General features: G+C 49.9%; 1 protein-coding gene across 1 annotated transcript; it reads right to left on the bottom strand.

The window, feature by feature from the left end:
• Nucleotides 1-328: 328 nt before the first annotated feature.
• LOC123117281 (serine/threonine-protein kinase AGC1-5) lies at nucleotides 329-2,602 on the bottom strand. Its single transcript, XM_044538062.1, has 2 exons — nucleotides 1,576-2,602; nucleotides 329-1,489 (listed from the first exon to the last, which is right to left on the bottom strand). The coding sequence occupies exons 1-2, from the start codon at nucleotides 2,256-2,258 to the stop codon at nucleotides 616-618; spliced, it is 1,557 nt and encodes a 518-aa protein (XP_044393997.1). The 5' UTR covers nucleotides 2,259-2,602; the 3' UTR covers nucleotides 329-615.
• Between the last annotated feature and the right edge of the window lie 21,302 nt (nucleotides 2,603-23,904).

Genomic DNA, 23,904 nt, shown 5'->3' with positions numbered 1-23,904 from the left:
CCAAACAACCAATGAAGGTGAATGAGAAATTCTCAGTCGACTGAGAATTAGAATTAGCAAGTCAATTTTTTTTCTTTTCAGCTGAGAATTAGCAAGTCTGTTTTTTCTTTCTCGTACTATTGCTTTGTGAATTTGATGATTGCGTCACTTTGTGGATCCTCGTTGTCATAACACTTTTGACCAGTATATATGGATCTTCCCCGGTGATTTAGAAAGAAGAAAAATAAACTTCATCCCTACAGTGCAACAATGAATCGGCATTCTGCAATATACGAGGATTTTGCTAGAAATATTAAAAGAAAATAACATAAACATAGATGCATGGGGCTATCTCGGGCATGTGTTTTTCGGAAAAAAATTATACGAGACCAGGTCTCATATAAACCAGGTGAGACCCGTCCTGATGGATGACATGTGGCATTCACAAACCACAAAACATGTAATCTCTTTCCCTGATTTCAGATGAGGGATGGGGTAGATGCTTTGTGATTTGTCAATGCCACGTGTCATCCATCAGGATGGGTCTCACCTGCTAACCCGTAAGACCTGGTCTCATAAATTTTTTTTTCCGTGTTTTTCTATGGTGAAGCGACCTAGGAGTAGGAAGATTGCTTCCTAGAAGTACTCGAAATCCACGTACGACGCCGGATCAGCACGAGGTGAGCCGGCCTTGCCACCGGGGGCGACGCTCCTCGGCGTGCCGCCCTGCGACGGGGCGTCGCTGGGGAGCCGCACGGGCACGGGGCAGCAGTCCATGGCGTCCGGGATGTAGGGCGGCGCGGCGCTCCTGACGAGCGCCCAGTTGACGCCCTCGAAGAATGGGTGCTGCTTGATCTCGGCGGCGCCGCGGCGGTACGCGAGCCGCTTCTGCGGCTCCTTGGCCAGCAGGCCGCGGATGAGGTCCCTGGCGGCGGTGCTGACGCCGGGCGCGTCCGGGAAGCGCAGCGGCTGGCCGACGACGTTGAAGAGCGTGGCGCGGTTGCCGGAGCCCTTGAAGGGCGTGGTGCCGTGCAGCAGCTCGTAGAGGAAGACGCCGAAGGTCCACCAGTCGACGGCGCTGCCGTGGCCGTCGCCGCGGATGATCTCGGGCGCCAGGTACTCGTGCGTGCCGACGAAGGACATGGACCGCGCGCCCGTCGGCTCGGCCATGAACTCGAGCGACGTCCACGGCTGCTTCTTGCCGTCGCCGGGCACCAGTTCTTGCTGGGTGGCCTTGGCCGCCGCCAGCTTCTTCTTGCCCTTGGCCTTGCTGGAGGAGAGGATGCGCGGGAGCTTGCAGCCGTGGACGAGGCCGCCGGCGGCGCCGACGCGGCCGGACGGGGTGCGGACGAGCGTGGGGCTGACGGCGCAGCGGAGCGAGAGGTCGAAGTCGGAGAGCATGATGTGGCCTTCCTCCCGCACCAGCACGTTCTCCGGCTTGAGGTCCCGGTACACCACGCCCAGCATGTGCAGGTACTCCAGCGCCAGCAGCACCTCGGACGCGTAAAACCTATATCATAGCGGAGATTCTCAGTGACAAATTAGCAGAGCTCGTCGGAAACAAGATGGATGGCTTTGAGGAGGATGTGAGATGACCTGGCGGCGTGCTCGGTGAAGTGCTTGCTGGGCTGCTTCTGGCGGAGGGAGTGCAGGTTGCCGCCGCTGCAGAACTCCATGAGGAGGCAGAAGAACTTGTCGGTCTCGAAGTGGGAGTAGAGCGTGGGGAGGAAGGGGTGGTCGAGCAGGCCGAGGATCTCGCGCTCCGTCTGCGCGCGGGACAGCTTGTTCCGGCTCACCAGGGACCCCTTGTCCATCACCTTCATTGCGAAGAGCGCGCCCCCGCCCGCGGCGCCGCGGAGCTCCACCAGGTACACGCTGCCGATGTCGCCGTACCCCAGCCGCTTCAGCAGCCGGAAGTGGCCCAGGCTGAGCGGCGACTCGCGCGCGTCCGCCGCCCGGATGGCCTCCCAGCGCGCGTCCCCGCCGGTGTGCCGCCGCACCAGCACCGCGGCCACGCTGTTGTTGTTGCTGTTCCCGCTCTCGGCGTCGGCGTCGGCGCCGTGGCTTCGTGTGGAGCCGTTCGGGTCGGGGGCGTCGAGGGAGGCCGAGATCGCCGCGGTGGACGCGGAGCGGGCGGTGCCGTCCGCGTAGATCGGGTTCATGCTCTTCCTGAAGCCCGGCGGCTCCGTCGCGGCGGCGTCGAGCATCCTGGGGCTCGGCAGCGTCGTCGGGTACGTGCCGGCGCCGGCGTCGACGCTCCTGAACCTGATGCGCTCCATGCCGCTCAGCTAGCAGCGCCCGTCACTCCATGGCGAACTGCGCAAGCTGCTCAGATTAGGCGCGCTCTAAACTTCTAATCAATCAATCAATCGCGCTTCCGTAACACTCATGCGAGAGTCGCTCAAACTGGTCACCAACAAAGGGCTATAGTAGTGGGTATCATCGTCGTAATTTCCTAACCAATGGACCAAACAGTGAATGGAAAAAGAGAGACGAAATGAAAGCAGCACACCAGTTGGCAGATGGACGGAGCTCGGGGAGACAGAAGTCGATTGCATGCGGTTTGGGTGGTGGTGGTGGAGTTAAGGGCGTCCGCATGTACGTATGTCGCTGGTGGTGTTCGTGGTTGCCACCACCAGGAGGTGGGAGATTGATTGATGGATGGATGTGGAGGAAAGGTTTAACAATGGAAGAGAAGAGACGTGGAGGGGGCGAAGGGGACCGGGCCGTATCATTCTGGTCGTGGCGACAGAGAAAGGGAATAGAGGATGTCAACGCAGCCGGCCGGTCGCTTGTTCGTGTCATTGTGTGTGTGTGCGCTTTCTGTTAGTTCCGATGATCAAGTTTCGCACGGACGCGTAACACGTTACGCGTGCCACGTCTTTTCCCCGACCAATAATTCTCCGGCAATATATCCACGGACTCTAGCACCTACGACCGTACCTTTCAAATCCGCCTCATACGTCCGGGCAGGCCGTCCGGTCGCTGCCCGATCACCATTTTTTGACCTAGACAGGCCCCTCAAACGTCCAGCCTGACCGGCACCCTCAATATCCAACCCAAATATGAAGCGGATATGGAGGCGCCTGGACGCGTCCAGGCACGCCCGCCACGTCGGTTCCGGCCCACGCTGGCCCACCCGACCCCACATAAAGTCCTCCTCAACCGCTCGCCGGACCAAACCTTAGCCACTTCACTCCCCTCCACTCCCCTCCGTCACCCAAACTCGTCTCCGGCTCCTTCCGGTCCTCTTCGACATGGCGGGCAGCGGATCCAAGTCCTTCACCTCCAGATCCATCGACCCCGAGCTCCCGCGCGGCCCCAAGGAGGAGATGGCCGTCCGGTTTGCGCTCCGCCGCACCCGGGAGGAGGCCCGTGGACGGCTGCGCTCGGACTCCATCTCCCGGGAATCCATTGCGCCCGTTCAAATGGGGCATGGATCCAGCGCTAGGCCGGCCATAGCTGCCTCACCGGAGGCCGTGCGGCCCGTCTGACGTCTGAACGCGCTGGCGGACAAGCAACCCCTCCGGTGGAGCGCCGAGCATCGGGACGCACCATGGGCCTCGTCCGACAAGGCCATGGCACGGCGTGCCTGTCATGCAAGGCACCGGGCGGGAGGCGGCGGCAGCCCTCGTGGCGATGGATGTCGGCGACGCGGAGTCGCATTCTACGGTGCCCTATTGGCTTATCAGTCCGGGCGCCGCAACCGCATCGTGGTGGATGTCGGCGGCTCGTCCCTGGATGGATCCATCACCGATTTGACGTCCACCGGCACCGCTCAGATTTCGGTCTCCAATGATGAAGAGTAGGGCATGGGAGACGGCGGAGCCTTGAGTCCCGTGAACCAGCTCGTGTCCCATGCCCTGCCCTACCTTGCCGGCGACCGGCCCAACACTCTAAGGAGCGCAGCCGGCCGCCAGACATGGCCAGGGCAGAGCGGGGCGAGCAGGGAGCGGAACCGGACGAGCTCCGCGTAGATTAGGTTTCACGTTGCATGTAATAATATGGATTTGAGGTTTCTAATTTGAGATATCCGAATGTGGAATGCGTTTTTGGAGGGATGACCTGTCAATATCCGCTGACGCGCCCGGGCCCGTCCGCAGGTGTTTGAGGGGTCAGATTTGCCAAGTCCGGCTATAGATGCTCTTACATGGTTTTACGGGGTTAGTTTTGAGTTGTCATTCCTTGATTGAATCAAGGGGGAGGGAGGGACCCCACCTCCTGAAAATCAGGGGGGTTGTTTTATTGTTTGAAAGGGTCCGTTGATGGCCTGTAATATGCCCATTGATGTAGCATTTTTGATAATTCTCATAGGCCTGTTTTCGACAAAATGAGTAAGGAATTAGGATACTATGGAGTAAACGAGGCGAATCTTACTTTTAGGCCTTGTACAACGCAAGATGCTTAGGGGGCGCTTGAAAAATAAACCAATGTTTTTTTAAGCACCGGTGTTTATATGTAGATGATAGATGCTTAATTAGACGTCCCGTCTGTAGAAATAGGCACTGGTGCTTCAAAAATAAAATTTTAGTTTCTTTTTCTAAGCACGTCCCTAATACCTAACATTGTACAAGGCTTTAAAGACTTAAGACAAACCTATCTTTAAATTAACAGAGTCATCAACCAGTCAAAAATTACATCAATCAACAACTAACAAGGAAATCAAAACAGCATATACAATTTACAATGAGGAAGCAATGATCTCCACGGAAGGGAAACGGGTCCTTAGCCACTCGCAGTTGGCCAAGCATGATCACCAAGTCATTCATCTCCGCCTCCATAGAAAGCCACTAGCCCACTCCCCTCACGCCCTGGATTGAAGGACGTCACACCACTGACAGAAAATAACACTAAATTGGTTCGTACAGAGTATCCGAAAGAGCAACGACAACCAAACCGCAAAGGGGAGATGGAAAAGAGAATCAACCACCACAAGCAGAGCTCCCAAGAGACCACCACCATCAATGGAGCAACCAAATGGCAAGATGAGAGTTCAATGTGATGGTTGGATATCAGATTCATACTGGTCTGGCTTTGGCATGTTACATGATTCCATTCTCTATTATTCCTATTCCTAACATGCATTTTTAGCACAAAGAAATGCATGTGGTCAATGTGAGCATGAAACTGTAGGATTGAGAGTATATCGACCAGAGGGGGGTGAATGAGAGATTTAAATTTTCTTTTGAAATTTTAATTTTCTCAGCACAACACAGATAATAAATAACTTAAGCAGGCATACTGAAACAAAACACAGTCAGACAACCAAACATGAATTAGATGAACCAGACAAACTATGCAAAACTTTCAATGAAAGTGACAATAATCTTCCTCGTATGGTGACACAATACCCTCCGTGTGACTATGGTGAGACAGAATGGAAACAAGACTATTAGTAGGAATGAACTGAAAAAATAAAAAACACTACATTGAAGATAAACAGACTGGTCACTAAAAGATATTCATCGGAGTGAGGCTTAGTTGAATATACTGATGAAAGCACAAGTGCTCCCTGGTGATTTTGGTAATTCATGACAACATATCTTTTGTTGGACTAATACTTCTACCTAGTGCATTTCAGATAAGTTCAACATTGGAGTGACATGGACATGGACAAGAGGATTTGGAACCCCTTCAAGATGCTAAGGACAAATATTGGCAAAAGCTTAAGACTCTACATTTTTAGTTTAGTGATCCAAGATCACATTGAGTCCATAGGAAAGCCAATACTATTAAAAGGGGATGGGGTGTTGCTTAATGACTTGCTTGCTCAAAGTGCTTAGTGATATGCTCCAAAACCCTCAGCCACTTTCTCACATCCACATATGTCCTAAACCTAAATGTCAAACTCGGCCCTATCGAATTTGTCTATCCGGCACCACCGAGTTTCATCTTATTCAGCCACTGCCAAACCCTAGTCACTTCGGTCTCACCGATGGGATCTCGGTCTCACCGAGATGGGCTTGCAATCTCGCTGTGATCTGGTGGAACACCTTCAGTCTAACCAAGGTTGTGCAGTCGGTCCCACCAAGTTTGCTTGACCAACTCTCCGTTTTTCTTATTACCAAAATTGGTCTCACCAGGTTTGATTAATCGGTCAAACCGAGTTGAGGTTTTACCCTAACCCCTGCACATCGGTCCCACCGAGATGATCCAGTCGGTCCCAACGAAAATCCTAACGTTCACATTTTGAACTAAATCGGTCTGACCGAGTTTGCTGATTCGGTCACATCGAGTTTGGGAATCTGTGTGTAACGGCTAGATTTTGTGTGGAGGCTATATATACCCACTACTAGGGATAATCTTATACACAGAATCGTAGCAGCAGCGCGCTTCAGGGTTAGGCGCTACTACTAATTAGCAGTAGCAAGGGTAAACAATAGGCGCTACTGCTACTTTTTTAGGAGTAGCACGGTTTGTCGGAACCACGCTGGTACTAAAGTCGACCGCCAGTTCCGCCAACCCAGATTTAGCAGTAGCGCGGTCTATATAAGCGCGCTCTTGATAAATTAATAGCAATAGCGTGCTTTTTCTTGTACGCGCTACTGCTAATTGTCGTTTTTTTAACTGGCCACATGGCGGGACCCACTTAACAGTAGCAGGTGTGTCATAAGCGTGTTGTTGCTACTCTTATAGTAGTAGCGCGGTTTATGACCAGCGCTATTGCTAAGCCGCATCACATGCCACCTTTTCCCTCCCTCTCCCTCTCCCCCTCCCCCATCCTCTCTTCCTCACTTTCCCCTACCTCCCATCTCCTCTCTCCCTCACTTTGCTTCTTCCTCACTACTTCTCCCCCCATTACTCTCCTTCTTCTACCTACCTTTCTCTCTCTTTATTTCTCCTAGCTAACTTACACCACCTCCATTAATGCATCTCCTTTCTCTTTTTCCTCTCCCTCCACTAGATAGTCATCTCCTTCCCCAACTAGCTTGGTAGATCTACCCATTTAATGAAGTGAGCTATGTACTTCCCTAACTAAATCTAGCCATCTCAAGAAGTAAGCTTTGTCCACTTTTGACCATTCCCTAGGTGTGTGGTGACACCGATCGACATCATCATCATCACCATGTTTGATCTCGAGATAGGTGATTAAAAATTTGTGCTTTTGCAAGAATGGAAATATGTGTATGTGTGCATATGGCATAATCGCGTGATATGATGGAAATTGTGTGTGTGGCTTGAGTTACCGCTGAATTGTGCTTGAGTTGCCTATGTTTTGCTGAAATGTCGATTTATTTCTGTTTCGACAAATTTCGGGCAAACTCTATATGTCCTATTTTTAGGGAAGGTCATGCGGAATTTTTGTATGACTTTGATGCATGCACGCATTTTTATAATCAAATTGTTTATTATTATCGTGCAGGCGTTCATGATGGTCAGTGGAACGATGGTGACAGGTGGTTGGGGTCGGCGGTGCAGGACATGAAAGAAAATAACCTGACAGAGGTTTTATGTCCGTGCCGAAGATGCAAAGGAAAAGTTTGGCTCGACCCCTATGACGATGGTCGTGTCGAAGCGCACCTGCTCATGTCTGCTTTCATGGATGGCTACACTCGGTGGATAATTGAAGATGAGGATGATGATGTTGAGGACGCCGACGGGGCAGACAATGATGACACAGGGCAAGACAAAGAGATGATCAACAATGACGGCGGGGAAGAGGCTGGACATGGCATCAGAGAAGGGGTCGGAAATGGTGGAGGAGAAGGGGCTGGACATGGTGGAGCAGAAGGGGCCGGACATGGCGGAGGAGAGAACATGGACTCCATGCTACAAAGTTTGTCGGTACTAAGTTCAATCGTGCAGGACCCTCATGTTCAAGCACTGCTTCGCAAGGAGACGAGTACTGAGAGAGCTGCTTCTAGAGAGGAGGCTAAGTTGCAGCAACTGGTGGTAGACTTGAACACTGCATTGTATGATGGTTGCAATCCTGAGGTGACCTGCTTGAGTTTCATGCTCCAGCTACTAAAGACGAAGGCTAAAAACAAATGGACCGACACTAGCCTCGATGAGCATCTCAAGTACCTAAAGGATGTTCTTCCCGCGGGGAATCTATGTCCTACTAGTGTGGACGAGGCCAAGAAGATCGTGTGCCCTCTTGTTCTGCCGCACATTAGATACCATGCATGCATCAATGATTGCATAATTTATCGGAAGGAGCACGCGGAAAAAACAAGTTGTCCGGTGTGCAATGCTTCTCGATACAAGAAGGCCGGGAACAAATCTCCCTAGAAAGTTGTATGGTACTTACCGATCACTCCCCGTCTCCAGCGGTATTTTGTAGATCCCAAGGAAGCAAAGCTCATGCGCTGGCACACGGAGAGGAAGAAGCCCGACGATGGAGATGATCCGAAGCTGAGACACGTCAAGGATGGAAGCCAGTGGAGAGCGTTGAACGGCTTCTATCAGTATTTCAAATCTGATGCAAGGAACATCGTGCTCGGCGCGTGTACCGATGGCATGAATCCATTTGGCAACCAGAACACCAACCATATCACATGGCCCGTGTTTGTATGGATGTACAACCTCCCCCCTTGTTGTGCATGAAGTCGAAGTACATTCACATGAGCAAGCTGATTCAAGGACCAAAACAACTGGGAAATAATATTAATCTGTATTTGGGGCTACTTCAAGAGGAGTTACACATGTTATGGAAAACACCAGCCAGGACATGGGACGCCAGCAAAGGCGAGTATTTCTACATGAGAGCCGCGCTGATCACGACGGTGCACGATTATCTCGGTTACGGATATGTCGCAGGACAGGTGTGCCATGGATATTGCGGATGCACGCGGTGCATGGATGATACGACGTCTCAGCAGCTAACGTCAAGGAAAGAGGACGGGTCTGGGAAAATCGTGTACATGGGGCATCAAAGATGGCTCGAGAAGGACGACCCATGGAGAAACCATGGAGATCTATTCAATGGTCACGCTGAGCATCGAGGACCTCCATGTAAGCGAAGCGGCACAGAAATCAATGAGCTATTGAAAAACGGGGAACAGTGCCCCGCGCCAGGAAAGATGATGAAAAAGGCGCCGGAGCCACTGCTGAAGGTATGGAAGACGAGGTCTATGTTCTGGGACTTGGAGTACTGGCACAAACTCGACACACCTAATTGCCTTGATCAAATGCATATCTGTAAGAATGTCCTTGAGAGCTTCCTCGCGACACTGTTGAACATGCCGGATAAGACCAAGGATGGGCCGAAGGCAAGAAAAGACTTGCAAGATTTGGAAATCAGGGAAGATCTGCACATGCAGCCCCGTAAAAAGTCAGACGAGACAGAGACGGAGACAGAGGTGCGGGAGAAGAAGGGCAAAAAAGTAAAGGAAGAGGATTATTGCCCCCCTTCTTGCTTCACCTTAAGTCACGCTGAGATCGATCAATTGTTTACGTCCTTACCGGAGTCAAAGTTAGTTCCGGTTATTGTGGCAAGATAAGCATATATGTAGACACGAACAAGAAGAGGTTCAGCGGGATGAAGTCCCATGACTGTCATGTGATGATGACGCAAATACTACCTGTTGTCCTTAGAGGGATAATGGACAAGCATGTCCGTGACATGCTTATTGGTCTCTGCAACTTTTTCGACGTCATCTCTCAAAAGTCGATCAGTGTGAAGCAGCTCCGAAGGGTACATGAAGAGATCATTGTGATACTGAATGAGCTTGAGATGTACTTCCCGCCCGCGTTCTTTGACGTCATGGTGCATCTGTCTGTCCATATTGTGGACGACATAACAGACCTGGGGCCGTCATTCCTGCACAACATGATGCCGTTTGAGAGGATGAATGGGATCATCAAAGGATTCGTTCGTAACATGTACCGTCTGGATGGAAGCATCGTCCAGGGCTATCTGACACAAGAGTGCATCTCTTTCTGCGAGAATTTTCTATATGGTGCGGACCAGCCGCCTGGTGTTGCTGTTGGTTTGCCCGTTAACAAGCACGATGGGAGGCACGATGGGAGGCTCGAAGGAGAAGGTCACTCCAACGGTCGCATGAAACTGCACGTGGCATACTCAGATTGATGCAACGAGTTTGACAGAGCAAACTTGGTAGTGCTACAACACCTAGACGAGGTAGATCCTTTCGTGGCACTGCACAAAGAAATTATCACAAAGAAGTATCGTGACCGGGGGTATGCAGGACGGACGCCGAAGTTACTAGAGAGCACAACTCCACTTTCCTGCATTGGTTCAAAGAGCATATTATTGCTAATCCCCCGGAAGAGGGCTCTAAGGGCGGATTGCTCATATACGCCTTAGCACATGGCCCCTCGCCCCACGTCGTCACCTATCAGGCATACGATATCAATGGATACACGTTCTACACGGAGGCCAAAGATATGGACACTGATGATTAGAACTCAGGGGTGACAATGGAGTGCATGACCGACAGCAACAACGGCGCAACTGAGAGATTTTATGGAAGGGTCAAGGAGATCTGGGAGCTTGACTACTCTGGACTGCACAAAATGACGATGTTCCGTGTCAGATGGGCTAAGAATGTCGAAAGAGAAAACCGGTTTTTCACTACCATGTCTATACCCGACGCCAAGAGCACTACCATGAACGCTATCGCAAAAAATGAGCCATGGGTACACGCTAAGCACGTGACACAATGCTTCTTCATAACTGACCCGTTCAATCCCTATCGTGGTGTCGTGAGGAGAAGCAAAAGAAACAACATTGGAATGGATGGAGTCACCAATGAGGAAGACTACGATCAGTACGGCAACCAATGAGGGAAGATGACGGTGACGATGAAGTATATGTCAAAATAAGAATCAATACTACATTACCTAAGCAAAAATCAAAATGAGGGGCTCAATTATTCTTCAACGAACAAGAAGGTAAAGAAGCTCACTCAAAAACGAAAACGTCAACGCTGAGGAACCGTACGGTCAAATGATGTAATATATATGTTCATATTATGTGTACACACTTGGCCATTATGCATTGGTCAAATGATGTAATATATATGTTCCCATTTTGTATACATACTTAACCGTCAAATGATGCAATATATATCGCCTTAGTTATATACATTGTATCACCTTTCCTTCGTTCACCACTGTCAGAAAAAAGGAAAAGAAAATAAAAGAAAAGGGAGAGAAAATAAAGGAAAAGAAAATAGAAGGAACAAAGAGGAAGACTGGTACATGTAATAGCAGTAGCGCTTTCTACAGGAAAACACTATCGCTATCTGTAGTAGCAGTAGCACTTTCTAATGTAAACGCAGTAGCTATCTAAAATAGCAGTAGCGTGTTCTTCGCAAAAGCGTTGTAGCTAACTTAGGTATAGCGCGTTTGCCAGAACGCGCTAATGCTATCTCGACATAACCCCCAAAAGCCTCACTCACTCTGCTTCTTCCCGTCTCTCTTCCCCCAAATCCCCCTCTCTCTTTCCCCGTGTCATCGGCACTCGCCCCTGGACCCCGGCTCTCGCCCCTCGACCCCGGCGCTCGGCCCCGTCCTGGCGCTCGCCCCCAACCCCGGTGCTCGGCCCGTCCCGGCGCTTGCCCCCGTCCCCGCGCTCGCCCCTGTTGTCGGTGTCAAAACCGGTGGATCTCGGGTAGGGGGTCCCGAACTGTGCGTCTAAGGCTAATGGTAACAGGAGGCGGGGGACACGATATTTACCCAGGTTCGGGCCCTCTCTATGGAGGTAATACCCTACTTCTTGCTTGATTGATCTTGATGATATGAGTATTACAAGAGTTGATCTACCACGAGATCGTAGAGGCTAACCCTAGAAGCTAGCCTATGATTATGATTGTTCTTGTCCTATGGACTAAACCCTCCGGTTTATATAGACACCGGAGGGGGCTAGGGTTACACAGAGTCGGTTACAGAGAAGGGAATCTACACATCCGAATCACCGAGCTTGCCTTCCATGCAAAGGAGAGTCCCACCCGGACACGGGACAAAGTCTTCTATCTTGTATCTTCATAGCCCAACAGTCCAGCCAACGTATATAGTCCGGCTATCCGAGGACCCCTTAATCCAGGAATCCCTCAGTAGCCCCTGAACCAGGCTTTAATAATGATTGAGTCCGACGCGTAGATTGTCTTCGGCATTGCAAGGCGGGTTCCTTCTCTGAATACTCCAAAGTAGATCTTGAGCACAAGAATCATGTCCGGCTCTGCAAAACAAATTCCACACACCGCCGTAGAGAGTACAATATTCCACGAGTCTAATCTGCTGACATTTTTTCCATAGCATGATATCACGCTGCGGCCCGGTCATTATTCGAACCATTTTTCCAACCTGCTACTATAGGTTTCGTGAGGCAGCTTTATTGGCACGTCTTGTCGAAGCAGAGATCGTGTCCCCTTATTATGGGATCCTCATCAATACGGGCGTGGGTAACCCAACCATTCCACGGGTAGGATTCCTTGGGAATAGGCAAGTTTCAAAGGCCACGCGGGGGACGTTTGATATACATCCTCTTTGTAAAGAGACCAAGGCATGTCTTTTCCTTCCATGCTTAATCCTCTCTTTCTCCCACCTCAAGTTACAACACCCAAGGCTTAGCCCAAGCGCTTCGGACCTCCAGCCATGTCAGGATCCAACCTTCAAGGCCGGAGGACGGCCTCTTCTGTCATAGAGGGGGACATCATGAAGCTTAGGGAGGCAAGGTACTTGACTGCGGAAATCCTTCACAGGCTTCCTGCCCAAGGGCAGGTTATCCCTACTCCCAAATCCAACGAGAGTGTCATGTTTATCTCTCACTTCCTCCGAGGGCTAGGCCTCGGTCTTCATCCCTTTGTTAGAGGGCTCATGTTTTATTACGGGCTAGATTTCCATGATCTATCTCCGGATTACTTCCTTCACATCTCGTCCTTCATCGTCGTGTGTGAGGCCTTCCTCTGCATTACTCCACACTTCGGCTTATCGCTCAAGACCTTCAATGTGACGTCGAAGATAATCGACGGGAAGCACGCGAAGTGTGGAGGGGCTAAAATAAGCAAATGTGTCAATGCTTTATGGCCAAAGGATTCCTTCCCGGAAGCTTCCTTCCTATGGCAGCGAGATTGGTTCTATATTACAGCATCCCAAGGTAGAAAGTGGGCGGCCGCCCCTGGCTTTTGATTCGGTCCTCCACCAAAGCTTGCGTCATGGGTCAACAAGGGGCTGGACTAGGGATCGCTTGACGATGTGCGAACATTGCAAAGCCGCATTCAGGATCTCATCGAGAAGGACATCAATCTTGTCAAAGTAATCCAAGTAATGCTAGTTCGTCGGGTCCTGCCATGCCAGCGACGACCTCTCCGTATATGGGAGTTCAATTCGGAAGGACCGTGAACCGTTCAACACTTCTTCGGCACGACGCTCGAAGGGATGTATAAATTGTTCTTTAGATCACGAATAAAGTGTCCGGACACTATAGAGGACGCATGCCTCGATTGCAACCATCCAGATTCCCCGGTAAGCACCCCACAACTGAACATGTTGCCGTTGTATATCACAACACTATTCTGAAAAACCATCTTCGGCCAGGGTTGGATAAAAAAAGGCAGAGAGGATCAGGTGTTCGGCCCCTCCTCCCAAAGATTCAGCGGACCGGTATTAACCAGGATGCTGGCTCGTGCACCTTATCAAGTGCTCTCAGGGGAAGACAAGGAGAGGAGTGGGGAGGTCAAAAGTGGCCTCCATACCAGAGGTATGTTATGCACCGTATTCGGGGAAGTTGGAATTCCCGTGTCGGAGGATGAACGCAGAGGAGAATCTAGTATTCCCTCCCCCCACGGGAAGAAAAGGGCTGCCCCGAAGACTTGAAGGTAGAGTCCTCCAAGCGAGGGAAGAGATCCCTATTAGGGGGCCCTGCCGCATAACACCCTCAAGGGGGCCAGCCGTTAGCTGAGCCGTAAGTGAACAAAGGTGCTCTGTAAGCATACCCTGTTCTTTTCCTGTTTGTGAGAGTAATATCTAAAATGTATGTTTTGCAGTTCGGCTTATAGCCCTCCGCAACAATCTTCGTCCTCGGGGGATCTTCTTCCGGAGATGATGGAGAGCGAGACGCCTCCCCATACTTCCCCGCCCCATAAGGCGGACAACCCCGAGGTGTCATCCCGGAGGATCTCTCCCGATCCGCAAAGGAGGACGAGGCCAGAAGGTGCCTCTTCGCCCGCCCGAGGTAAGGGGTGTTCGGCTCCTAGGGAGACCGAAAACAAAAGCCCCAGACTATCCAACATACAGCCAGATATGCTGACGGGTCTTCTGCGGCAAGCGCCTGTCTTAGAGGAACATCGTACCTTAATGGGTATGGTGATTAAGAGAATTTCATCTGCAAAAAGTGGACTAAATGAAGCTTTCATGAGCCTGCTAAGAGGCTTCGAGGTACGTAATGTGGCATTTTTTTGTACCGTAAACGTAAGGTGCACTGTGTGTAGGTAGTAGCCCCTGAGACTCTGGTTGCCATCCAAACGGGGTGATCAAAGGATCACAATTGAAATAATCTCATGTAATGATTTTGCCAATTTTGTACACAGGCGGCTGTAGCCCGGCAACTGCCCGGGCTGCCGAATTTATCAAACTGAAGCGGCAACTTGATGTGGCGGATGAGACATCATGCTCATGAATAAGCGTCTTGACAAGGTGCAAGGTATGTCTTTTGGGCGGTCAGTAAGTATGAATGAGAGCATGATGCTAGGATTTATAATATGCTTTGACTGCACATGGTGCTGCCGCCTGGAGACTCTTCGGGCTGAGCTTGCCCGCGCCAAGGAGCAAGCCAGGATAAGCAACGCGGCTACCGAAAAGGCAGCTGGTGAATTAAAAGCCGAACAGGCTGCTCATCACCAAAGTGAGGAGAAAATAGCCAATATGGCTCTTGAGCTAAAGGATGCTGCTGGCCGGTATGAGCTTCTCGAAAGGGAGAACCAAGCAAAAATGGCAGACCTAGAGAAGGCCTTACAAGCGGCAAAGGAAACTCGATCGGAGATCAGAGCGGCTCGGGAGGAGCTCCGGCAAGCCAGCGAGATCGCGGCTGGGAAGCCCTTTTTATTGCGAACTAAATTCGGCGATCTGAAGTATGCTCCTCTTGATCAAGCGTGGAGTTCTTTGGACGCATACTTGGACTTATCAAAGAGTGTTGCTGATGCGATGCAGTTTTTCCAAGACCAAGAAGACCATAAAGCAGACAGACTATTCTGGTCGCAGTTCAGCATGCCAAGGCGTCCGCTGCTGTTGAACGAGCAGATGGTCGAATGGGCAGAGCTCCATAGGATATCCGGACTTGCCATGAAGGCTGTCGTGGACCAGTTGTGGCCTGGGGAACCAAGTCCGGATAGTTATTTTGGTTTGGTGCAACGACTTGTTCGTGTGGTGACGCATGTCGACGCTGTTAAGCGGACGGCGTGCATAGAAGGTGCGCAGATGGCCCTTGCCCGTGTGAAGACATACTGGGTGAAGATGGAGGCCACCCATATAGTGACTAGGGGTCCACCCGAGGGCCAGGACCTGCCTGAGCACTATTTTGACAAAGTCTTAGAGGGTGCCCTCCTGATAGAGGGTCAGTGCTCGAAAAACATCATGTTCGAGTAACATGTATGCGGATTGTAGAAACAATGCTTATGATAATAAAGGCTTTATTTATACTTTTGCCCGTAAAGTGTTTTAGTACCTCCTGTGCGGCCATTTATGTATATATGCATATAACCTAAAAGTTTGCAGTCGTCGGCTTCAGCCCCCTCGCGTATAATGCGGGGGTGTTCGGAAAAGCACTTGATCACACTTTAATCCAACGTCTAGGTCCATTTAAGGAGGTGATAGTGCGGCGAACTAGGCAATCGGACTATAGAGCTTTAACACTTTCACTTAGCCATAGGAGTTTGATGGTGGGGCTACTATATAGCCCTTGGTATGTCCGTGTTTATCCGAATACGGTGCGTTTACATACGAAACCGGGAAACCGGTCCTTCGTTAATGCGGAGGAATTGCGAAGATTCCACTGAATCATCGAGTGGTTGACCAGCTCTCGCCTTATCATGACAGTCAGTTTTCAGCTTTCTCTACTGAGGTGCTCATCCGGATGAACCAGGGCACAATCGCAGTAGTTCTCCCTGTGCCACCTTAGCCGGTATAGCGGAAACGTAAGGTAGAAAAACATGGGAGCCGGGCAAACCCAACATTTGACCAAAGACATGATTCGGAGCTGATGCATATAAGGCCAAACTCGCGACGCCGAACACTCCCGAAGGTATTCAGACTTTACGACATATACCAGGCTGAATACAACCCCTCGTAATGAACCCTGAATTTCAAGGTACGTGCGGCAATCCGGCGTGACGATAGAGCGACTGTGGTGAGAGAATAGATCTCAAAAACACACTGGCTGCTGCTTTTGTAACATCTATTTAAGTACGGCGAATCATAAGCTCGCCGATAACGCCGGTATCCCTCTTGGTCATTTTAAGTGCCAGGAGGGTATGAAACAATAAGAGATAATAAAAAAAGGTTTACATAGGGTCTTAATCTAAAAAGAAACCTTTGAACAGGGCCCTGCTGCACGTCTGCGCCTTTTATCTCCGTTGTGCCGTATCCTTGAGGGGTATAGCATGGTGGCCATCTGTAAAAAAGAAAAAACCAGGTGAAAGAATCTGGTGTGACCGTGAGTAAAGTTGGTTCGTTTTGGTGAATCGTGAAATGTAGTTTCCTGAGTCTGAATAGGGTCAAGCCGAACTATGGACTTCTTACATGTAGGCAGCCCCCAGCGCCACATAGGGAATTTTGAGTGTATACTTATATATGCGGGGAGACATGTACAGTCTTCTTATGGGCTGTTCTTATGGAGGCGTAGCCGCTAATCACGCTCAGGTTTATCTGAGCTGCTACACCTAGGTGTGCACTGAACACGTTGAGATGTGTCCGCGGTCTTGAAGACCGATGAGTTGCTTCGGTTGAAAAGGCCAATTCGTGCTTCGGCTGCTAGAGCCGCCACATATTCTTCTGTACAAAGAGAACGCTCCATGTTTCTGCTGACCGTGATAACGCCACATGGACCGGGCATCTTGAGTTTGTGGTAAGCGTAATGCGGGACTGCATTGAAATGGGCGAAGGCCATTCTTCCGAGTAGTGCATGATAACCACTTCGGAACGGGGCGATGTCGAAGATTAGCTCTTCGCTTCGAAAGTTATCGGGAGAACCAAATACGACGTCCAATGCTAGAGAGCCCGTGAAGTGGGTCTCTACGCCTGGTATTACTCCTATAGAGGTAGTGCCGATTTGGTTGATTCTTGACGGGTCTATCCCCATCTTGCGGACATTATCCTGATATATCAGATTGAGACTACTGCCGCCGTCCATAAGGACTCGGGTGAGATGGTATCCGTCGATTATTGGTTCGAGCACTAAGGCAGCCGAACCCCCGTGACGGATACTAGTCGGATGATCCCTGCGATCGAAGGTGATCGGGCAGGCCGACCATGGGTTAAATTTAGGGGCGATAGGCTCTACAGCATATATATCTCGAAGTGCGCGTTTGCGCTCCCTCTTTGGGATATGAGTGACATAAATCATGTTCACTATTTTGACATCCGGTGGAAATTTTTTCTGTCCTCCTGTGTTCGGCTGGCGAGATTCATCCTCGTCTTCGCTTTGTGGTCCCTTCCCCCTGTGTTCGGCATTGAGCTTGCCGGCCTGCCTGAAGACCCAACATTGTCTGTTGGTTTGGTTAGCTGGTTTGTCGGGTGTGCCGTGAATCTGGTAGGACTTGTCTAGAATTTTATCTAAGCTAGATGGACCATCTCTGCTACCTTTAAATGGCTTTTTCCGTTGACCGGGCTTAGAGCCCCTGAATCCGGCGTGTACCGCTGTATTGTCTGGGCTATCTTCATTGTTTCAACGTTTGTGTTTATTGCGTCGTGGTTTTTCGTTGCCATCCCTGATTTTGGATGTGCCAGGATCACTTGTGCTGCTACGGGCCAGCCAGCTGTCCTCGCCCGCACAAAAGCGGGTCATTACCATAGTTAGGGCTGCCATTGTTCTTGGAATTTCTTGGCCGATGTGTCTGGCCAGCCATTCGTCCCACACACTGTGTTTGAAAGCTGCTAAGGCTTCAGCGTCCGGACAGTCGATGATTTGGTTCTTCTTGGTGAGAAATCTATTCCAAAGCTTACGGGCTGACTCTCCGGAATGGTGGGTTATGTGACTTAGATTGTCTGTGTCCGGAGGTCGGACATAGGTCCCTTGAAAATTTGCCCTGAAAGCATTCTCGAGCTCCTCCCAGCTTCCAATGGAATTTTCAGGGAGGCTTTTCAGCCAGTATCGAGTTGGTCCTTTGAGCTTGAGGGGTAGGTATTTGATGGCGTGGAGATCGTCTCTGCGAGCCATGTGGATGTGAAGAATAAAGTCTTCTATCCAGACTGCAGGGTCTGTCGTTCCGTCGTACGCCTCGATATTTACAGGTTTAAACCCTTCTGGAAATTCATGATCCAACACCTCATCGGTGAAGCATAGGGGGTGTGCAACGCCCCTGTATTTGGTTATGTTGTGGCATGAGTCTGATGGTTGTAGTGTTCGGTGTTGGTTCCGAACTGGTGAGTGACCGACATATTTGGTTTGATGGCCGTGATCCTGTGTAGGAGCACATTCTCGAGATCCATAGATGGACCTTGTTATGCCAGCCCTTTTGTCCAGGTCTTCACGTAAATCGTGTTGCTGGTCCTGGGTTGCTACCTCCCTTCCTTTATGGGGAGGGGGTGCGGATTTGTGTGCAGCGTTATTAGCCGCTCTGTCTCGACCACAAGGTTGTCGGTCCGATTAGTCGGACGTACAGTTATTCGGCGGTATGGGCGTTATAGCCTCATCGTTGAATTCGGGCAGCAATTTACGTATGGGATAGATCTTTGTTTGGCGATCACCACCGTATTTTTCCTTAGTGTCGAGCACTTCGTTCCATCTATCATTGAGCGTATCCTGTGCAGCTTTAAGCCGTTGCTTCTTCTTCTTCAAGCTCCTCGCAGTGGCGATAAGTCTCTGCTGGAGGCATTCTTGTTCCACTTGTTTTTCAGGGATGATGAATGCATCGTCATCCAGACTGTTCTCCCCTTCGGAGACAGGTTGATAAGTGGTGTCTTAGGCATCGCTGTGATCAGACAGCGGCCCCGGACTATGCTTGCCGCCTCCCTGTTCGTCCTGCTTCATGGCTGGGTCTACGGGGTCTTCATTGTCTTCGATGTTGTCCGGGGTGTTATTTTCTCTTGTGCTGGTATCGCTATTTTTACCATGGCATGGTTTAGAGCGGCGTCGCTGACGTCGGCGCTTCGGCTGCTTCTCAGGAGGCTTATCCTCAACTGTATCCTTTTTGTCCTCGCCATTGTTTTCTTTAGGTGTGTCCACCATGTATATGTCATATGAGGAGGTGGCTGTCCAGCGCCCTGTGGGCGGTGGTTCCTGTTCTTCTCCTACATTGTCGTCCATACCATCGATGTCTTTGGAGTCGAAATCAAGCATGTCGGTTAAGTCATCGACAATGGCTATCAAGTGGGTGGTGGGTGGGTAACAAAGTTCTTCGTCGTCCGCTTCCCACTCAAGCCGGACATAGTTTGGCCAAGAATCTCCTAACAAGGAGAGAGATTTTAATGAGTTTAACACGTCGTCCAGGGGTGAGTGTTGGAAGATATCCGCGGAGCTGAACTCCAAGATCGGCGCCCAGTCAAATTCGGTGGGCGCGGATACACGCGGTTTGGAACCTATGGCCGGAGGTGAGTCTGAGGGTCCGATGACACACACCTCATTAGAGGTTAGATCTGTGTTCGGCTGAAGCACCATTGAGTATGCGGCTTCCGTAGCGGGGTCCAGCCCCCCGTCCTCGGACGGCGCGGTCTGCACTAGATCTAGGGCCAGGGCAGTTACAAGCGCTATCTCCTGAGCATGATCCGATGACAGATTTAGGTCATGTTCATCGTGGCTGTAGGGTGCAGCTATCATGGGCCTGAATCCGTCGAAGATCAAGTCTCCACGGATGTCGGCAGTGTAGTTCAAGCTTCCAAACCTGACCTGATGGCCAGGGGCGTAGCTGTCGATCTGCTCCAGATGGCCAAGCGAGTTGGCCCGCAGTGCAAAGCCGCTGAATACGAAGATCTGTCCGAGGAGAAAGATCTCAGCCTGGGCTGAGTTGTTGTAGATGATCGAAGGAGCCATCAAGCCTTATTATGACGATGCAGTGGAACTCTCAATGAAAGCACCAATGTCGGTGTCAAAACCGGCGGATCTCGGGTAGGGGGTCCCGAACTGTGCGTCTAAGGCTAATGGTAACAGGAGGCGGGGACAGATGTTTACCCAGGTTCGGGCCCTCTCTATGGAGGTAATACCCTACTTCCTGCTTGATTGATCTTGATGGTATGAGTATTACAAGAGTTGATCTACCACGAGATCATAGAGGCTAACCCTTGAAGCTAGCCTATGATTATGATTGTTCTTATCCTACAGACTAAATCCTCCGGTTTATATAGACACCGGAGGGGGCTTGGGTTACACAGAGTCGGTTACAGAGAAGGGAATCTACACATCCGAATCACCGAGCTTGCCTTCCACGCAAAGGAGAGTCCCACCCGGACACGGGGAAAAGTTTACTATCTTGTACTCCCTCCGTTCCTTTATGTAAGGTGTATTATTTTCGGCACGGTGACCAAGGCACATAATTATAGACATGTTAGGACGAAATTACCCTTGACAAATTCATTTGTTAAGTGGCAAGTAAATCAGTTAGTCGAGGAAAGTATGAGATACATGCAATGGATAGAGAGATAGTTTCCTTCTTTTGCTACAAGGAGAGATACAGACAATCAGGAGAGAGATACTTTCCCTTTTTCTGAAGGGCTAACAAGGGAATTATGAGGAATTGGAAGAAATGCACCTTACATTCTGGAATTTTATCAAAAAACAAATACACCTTATATAAAGGAATGGAGGGAGTATCTTCATAGCCCAACACTCCGGCCAACGTATATAGTCCGGCTGTCCGAGGACCCCTTAATACAGGACTCCCTCACCCGTCTCCCCTGACCCCGGCGCTTGCCGCCGCCTCGCCTCGCCGCCGTGCCGTCTCCCCCGACCCCATCTCTCTCTACCCTTTGTAAGCTCTCTCCCCTCCCCTCTTCTTTGCTATTTAGTGCTAATTAGTATGAAATAGTATGAATCCTAGGCTATTTTTTAGTGTAACAAAAAACAAAATTGAATATATAGCTTTCTTGCATTTTTTAGTTAAGAAAAAAGTCCATTTTACTACCCTGAATAAAGTGGGTGGTTCACTTTACCCCCTGATCTTATTTTCGGCTCCTTCCACCGCCCAAACAAACCAAAACTGGACAAAAAAACCCTTGACTGGTTTGTCTCCACCCACTACTGATGTGGTAGTGGTCAACGGTGGTTTTGACCCGGGTGGGCCCCCTTGTCAGGCTTCTCCCCACCGCTCTCTCTCTCTCCATATGGTTTTTCTCTCTACACCCGTCGGTGCCAAGAGCAAGGCCAGGCAGGGTCTGCAAGATGCGGTGGTGGCAACCACCGGTCGTGGGTACTCGGGGCGGGCTCGCGCGGCCATGGGATGACGTGGCCGGTGGGATAGGTGAGACTGCGGCAGCGGGGGGTGGGTCAATCCGCGGCGGCGCGGGACGGGCTCCTCTGGCAGGACGCCGGCATGATGGCGGGCAGAGGTCAGCGGCTCTTGGTGACGCGGTGAGGGAGGTGGGGCGCGGGTGGCTCACGATGGCAGGCTGGCGTGGACGGCGGGGTCTGCGAGGCAACGACGGGTCGATCCGCAGCAGCGCGGAATGGGACTTCTCTAGCAGGACACCGCCTCCTATGCGATGCGGTGGGGGAGGTGGGGCGCGGGTGGCTCGGGCCCAGGCCGAGCTCCTTCGGGTGGCGGCGGATCTGGCCTGGAGAGAGAGAGAGAGAGAGAGAGAGAGAGAGAGAGACTTGACAAGGGGGCCCCATCCGGGTCAAAACCACCATTGACCACTGCCACATCAGCAGCGGGTGGAGAAAAACCAGCCAGGGTTTTTTTGTCCGGTTTTCGTTTGTTTGGGGGGTGGAAGAAGCCGAAAATAAGATCAGGGGGTAAAGTGAACCACCCACTTTATTCAGGGTAGTAATATGGACTTTTTTCTTTAGTTAAAGCAATTGTTGTTCTTTAAATTTTATAGTGCTAGTTAGTTAATTAGAATTAGTATGAAACCTAGGATAGGTTAGTTAAAAAAATTGTTGCTATTTAAATTTTTTAGTTAAAGCAATTGTTGCTATTTAGAAAAACAGAATTTGAAGTGGACAGATTAGTTCTATATTTTAAACAAATATGACTTCTTGCATTTATATTTTTCTTCAAATTCTATATTTGTCTTCCTTTTATATGCGAATTTGAAGTGGACATGTGATTTGGACATGTCATTTGGACATGTGATGTGTCGGGCAAATGATCCGAGTGGCCTATGTTTTGCCGGAATGTTGATTCATTCCCGTTCCAATGAATTTCAAGTGCTCAATATGTCCACTGCTTTCGGTCTACGAGGGTACGTAGACAACACTCTCCCCTCTCGCTGCTATTCATCACCTAGTGATAGATCTTGCATGATCGTAGGATTTTTTTTAAATTACCGCGTTCCCCAACAGTTGCATCCGAGCCAGGTCTATGCGTAGATGTTATATGCACGAGTAGAACACAAAGAGTTGTGAGCGATAATAGTCATACTGCTTACCAGCATGTCATACTTTGATTCGGCGGTATTGTTGGATGAAGCGGCTCAGACCGACATTACGTGTACGCTTACGCGAGACTGGTTCTATCGACGTGCTTTGCACATAGGTGGCTGGTGAGTGTCTGTTTCTCCAACTTTAGTTGAATCGAGTGTGGCTATGCCCGATCCTTGTTGAAGGTTAAAACAGCACACTTGACAAAAAATCATTGTGGTTTTGATACGTAGGTAAGAACGGTTCTTGCTAGAAGCCCGTAGCAGCCACGTAAAACTTGCAACAACAAAGTAGAGGACGTCTAACTTGTTTTTGCAGGGCTTGCTGTGATGTGATATGGTCAAGGCATGATATGTTATAAATTGTTGGATGAGATGATCATGTTTTGTAACAAAGTTATCGGCAACTGGAAGGAGCCATATGGTTGTCGCTTTATTGTATGCAATGCAATCGCCATGTAATTGTTTTACTTTATCACTAAGCGGTAGCGATAGTCGTAGTAACAATAGTTGGTGAGACGACAACGATGCTACGATGGAGATCAAGGTGTCGCGCCGGTGATGATGGAGATGATGACGATGCTTCGGTGATGGAGATCATGAGCACAAGATGATGATGGCCATATCATGTCACATATTTTGATTGCATGTGATGTTTATCTTTTATGCATCTTATTTTGCTTAGTATGGCGGTAGCATTATAAGATGATCCCTTACTAAATTTCAAGGTACAAGTGTTCTCCCTGAGTTTGCACCATTGCTACAGTTCTTTGTGCTGAGACACCACGTGATGATCGGGTGTGATAGGCTCTACGTTCACATATAACGGGTGCAAGCCAGTTTTGCACAAGAAAAATACTCGGGTTAAACTTGACGAGCCTAGCATATGCAGATATGGCCTCGAAACACTGGAGACCGAAAGGTCGAGTGTGAATCATATAGTAGATATGATCAACATAGTGATGTTCACCATTGAAAACTACTCCATCTCACGTGATGATCGGACATGGTTTAGTTGATTTGGATCACGTGATCATTTAGATGACTAGAGGGATGTCTATCTAAGTGGGAGTTCTTAAGTAATATGATTAATTGAACTTTAATTTATCATGAACTTAGTCCTAACAGTATTTTGCAAATTATGTTGTAGATCAATAGCTCGCGTTGTAGCTTCCCTATGTTTTTCTATATGTTCCTAGAGAAAAATAAGTTCAAAGATGATAGTAGCAATGA

The sequence above is a fragment of the Triticum aestivum genome, chromosome 5B (assembly GCF_018294505.1).
Source record: "Triticum aestivum cultivar Chinese Spring chromosome 5B, IWGSC CS RefSeq v2.1, whole genome shotgun sequence".
NCBI classification, from domain to species: domain Eukaryota; kingdom Viridiplantae; phylum Streptophyta; class Magnoliopsida; order Poales; family Poaceae; genus Triticum; species Triticum aestivum.
This window is presented reverse-complemented; position numbering and strand designations above follow the sequence as displayed.